The sequence below is a fragment of the Manacus vitellinus genome, unplaced genomic scaffold, assembly GCF_001715985.3.
Source record: "Manacus vitellinus isolate BGI_N305 unplaced genomic scaffold, ASM171598v3 scaffold_128_pilon, whole genome shotgun sequence".
Lineage (NCBI taxonomy): Eukaryota > Metazoa > Chordata > Aves > Passeriformes > Pipridae > Manacus > Manacus vitellinus.
In genome coordinates, this window is record NW_021938941.1 from 304755 (window position 1) to 307240 (window position 2486).

The 2486-nt window shown below is 51.2% G+C and overlaps 1 protein-coding gene across 1 annotated transcript in view; it reads left to right on the top strand.

Moving 5' to 3' along the window:
* Positions 1-2486, top strand: part of LOC103763048 (dystrobrevin beta) — a 15187-nt gene that overhangs the window by 8485 nt on the left and 4216 nt on the right. The window contains exon 3 of the mRNA XM_029965974.1: positions 1204-1289. Within this exon, the coding sequence (XP_029821834.1) occupies positions 1204-1289 (86 nt within the window). The remainder of the gene's footprint in view (positions 1-1203; positions 1290-2486) is intronic.

Below are 2486 nucleotides of genomic sequence, written 5' to 3' on the forward strand. Positions count from 1 at the left end.
CCAGCCCCTCCTCACCCTCACAGCCAAGAATTCCCTCTTGATATCCCATCTGTCCCTGCCCTCTGGCAGTGGGAAGCCATTCCCTGTGTCCTGTCCCTCCATCCCTTTTCCAGAGTCCCTCTCCAGCTCTTTGCAGTCTCCCTTCAGAAGTATTTCTGGTTTCTCTGGATCTCTCCCCACACTCCTCCTGTGTTTCCCCCCTCAGTGTATTTTCCATGCCAGTACAGATTATACAGATTACCTGTCCAGCCCATTTGATGACAGGCATTGGAATTTATTTGAGTTGGGTTTCTCCTTTTACCTTTGAGTTCCTTGGTGGGGGTCTGTGATCAGGGACAGGGGGCACTTCTGTCTACCAGTAACTTGCTCAGAATTCCTGCAGCTTTTCCCCACCTTTGCCCAGCTGTGCTGTGCTTTAACCCACCCAGCCTCCCCTCGTGCTCCTGGTGCCTTCTCTCCCACAGCATCCCTTCCTCAACTTCCTCCTGGAAGCAGGAATAACCCCCCTGTCTGTCCCTACCAATCCTGCTGTGCTGGATGGCTCCTTCCTGCTTTCCACAGAGCCACATCCCTTCTCTCTTGCTGCTGCAGAAGTGACTCCCCAGAGGTGCCCCTGCTCCCACAGCACAGCAGCTTTAATCACTTCAGCTGCAAATTAACACTGTTCCCAGTGTTCCCTGTTCCATGTGGGGTCTCCAGGATCTCACACAGCTTCTCTGTTACCTGTCAGTTCAGGGGCTTGTTTTTAGAATGAAATGTGAGTTTGGACGTCAAGAGTTTAAACTAAGGAGTAAAAGTTTAAAGAAACTAACAGAGGGCAGCAGAGAGAAAAATGAAGCAGAGTTTCACAATGAACAAATGGATTTTAATGGAAAAATGAATTAGCACTGTTTTATGGAAGAGTTATGGGATGGGCAACACAAATGTCAGGCTCTTTATCTGGGAATTTTTCGTAATTCTGCAAGGAAATTTGATTTATGGTTAGACACTTGTTAACTCTTGCAGTGCATTAGAAATGCTGGTGTTATCCCTGTTTGAGAGTTACATTGAATAGCTTTGGCAGTCCTTAGTACTTGATGCAGATATAGATATAGTGGATATATATAATAGTACAATGATTTACACATTTCCTTCCTAGGCCTTAGGTGCTTTAGTGCTTGCCCTTCCCTGCTGGAATTCCTCACCATGTCCTTTCTCCCACAGCGAGGGCCACGGGAAGCTGACGGTGTTCTCAGTGAAAGCCATGCTGGCCACCATGTGTGGTGGGAAAATCCTGGACAAACTCAGATGTGAGTATGCTCCACAAATCCAGCCATTTCAGGAGGTAACTGCATTTCCACAGTGTTTGTTGTGTTAAGTTCTGGGAGCTGATTCTCTGCTGAGTCGGCGATCCTGACGCTGACCCCTGAATCCCAGAACCACTGAGGCTGGAAAAGAGCTCCCAGGCCATGGAGTCCAGCCTGTGAGTGACCCCACCTTGTGCCCCAGCCCAGAGCACTGAGTGCCATGTCCAGCATTCCCTCTCTGAGCCAGGGAGTGTTCCCCAGCTGTCTCCACAGGTCTGGTGTGGGGCAGAGCAGACCACGATCTAAACCCCCCAGTCCTGCTGCACAAGGAGATGGAGCAGATTCCTCAAGCTGCAGAGAAAACTGCTGTGATAGAGTGTTCTGTGAAAGCATGGAGAGCAAGGAGGTGGTGAATAGGAAACAGCTGTTCCCATTCCAGCTGTTCCCTCCCCCTTCCAGGGCAGGAACCAAAGGGCAACGACTGGAACGGGCAGGGGCAGATGGAAGCAGCAGAGACCAATTCTGCTTTAACTTTCCCCCAGGATGTGGTGGGCACCAAACATCCACACCCCTCCACTGCTCCTTGAACCAGTTCTGCTGAAGGAAATAAATTCATCAAAGGCTGCTGAGAGCAAGGGGACTCTCAGGGAGGGGAGGAACGTGCCGGGAATGTGCCGGCCCGACCATCTGCTCTGGGGATGAACAGGCTTCTGATCTCTCTGCCTCAGCTGTTCTCTTGCTCTTTATTCCTTCTTCTGATCATTATGAACATGCTGACTTGGTTTTTCCCCTTTTCTTTCCCACCTGGCTCACTCCATCACCAAACAGCTCCTGTGTCCAGGTTCCTTGTCCCCCTGATTCCAGCCCTTTCCTGAGCAGGTTGGCAGCTCTGGCTCGGCTGGAACATGAGGCTCTCTGGAAATCCTGGGAGTTGTATCTTTAATGTTCTCTCATCTCATAAATGGTTGGAAGCTGGTCTCTCTGCTTGCACATGCACAGGCCTGTTTCCCTGCATGCTGAGGACATGAGCAGACAGAGCATTCCCAGCTCCTGCCATGTCTGAGGGCACAGAGGGACTGGGAGAGGGACACTGAGGCCACTCCACTGGCTCTGGAACAGATGAGTTCCTGTGAAGGCAGGGACACCTCCCACCAGCCCAGGGTGCTCCAAGCCCCGTCCAACCTGGCCTTGGACACTTCC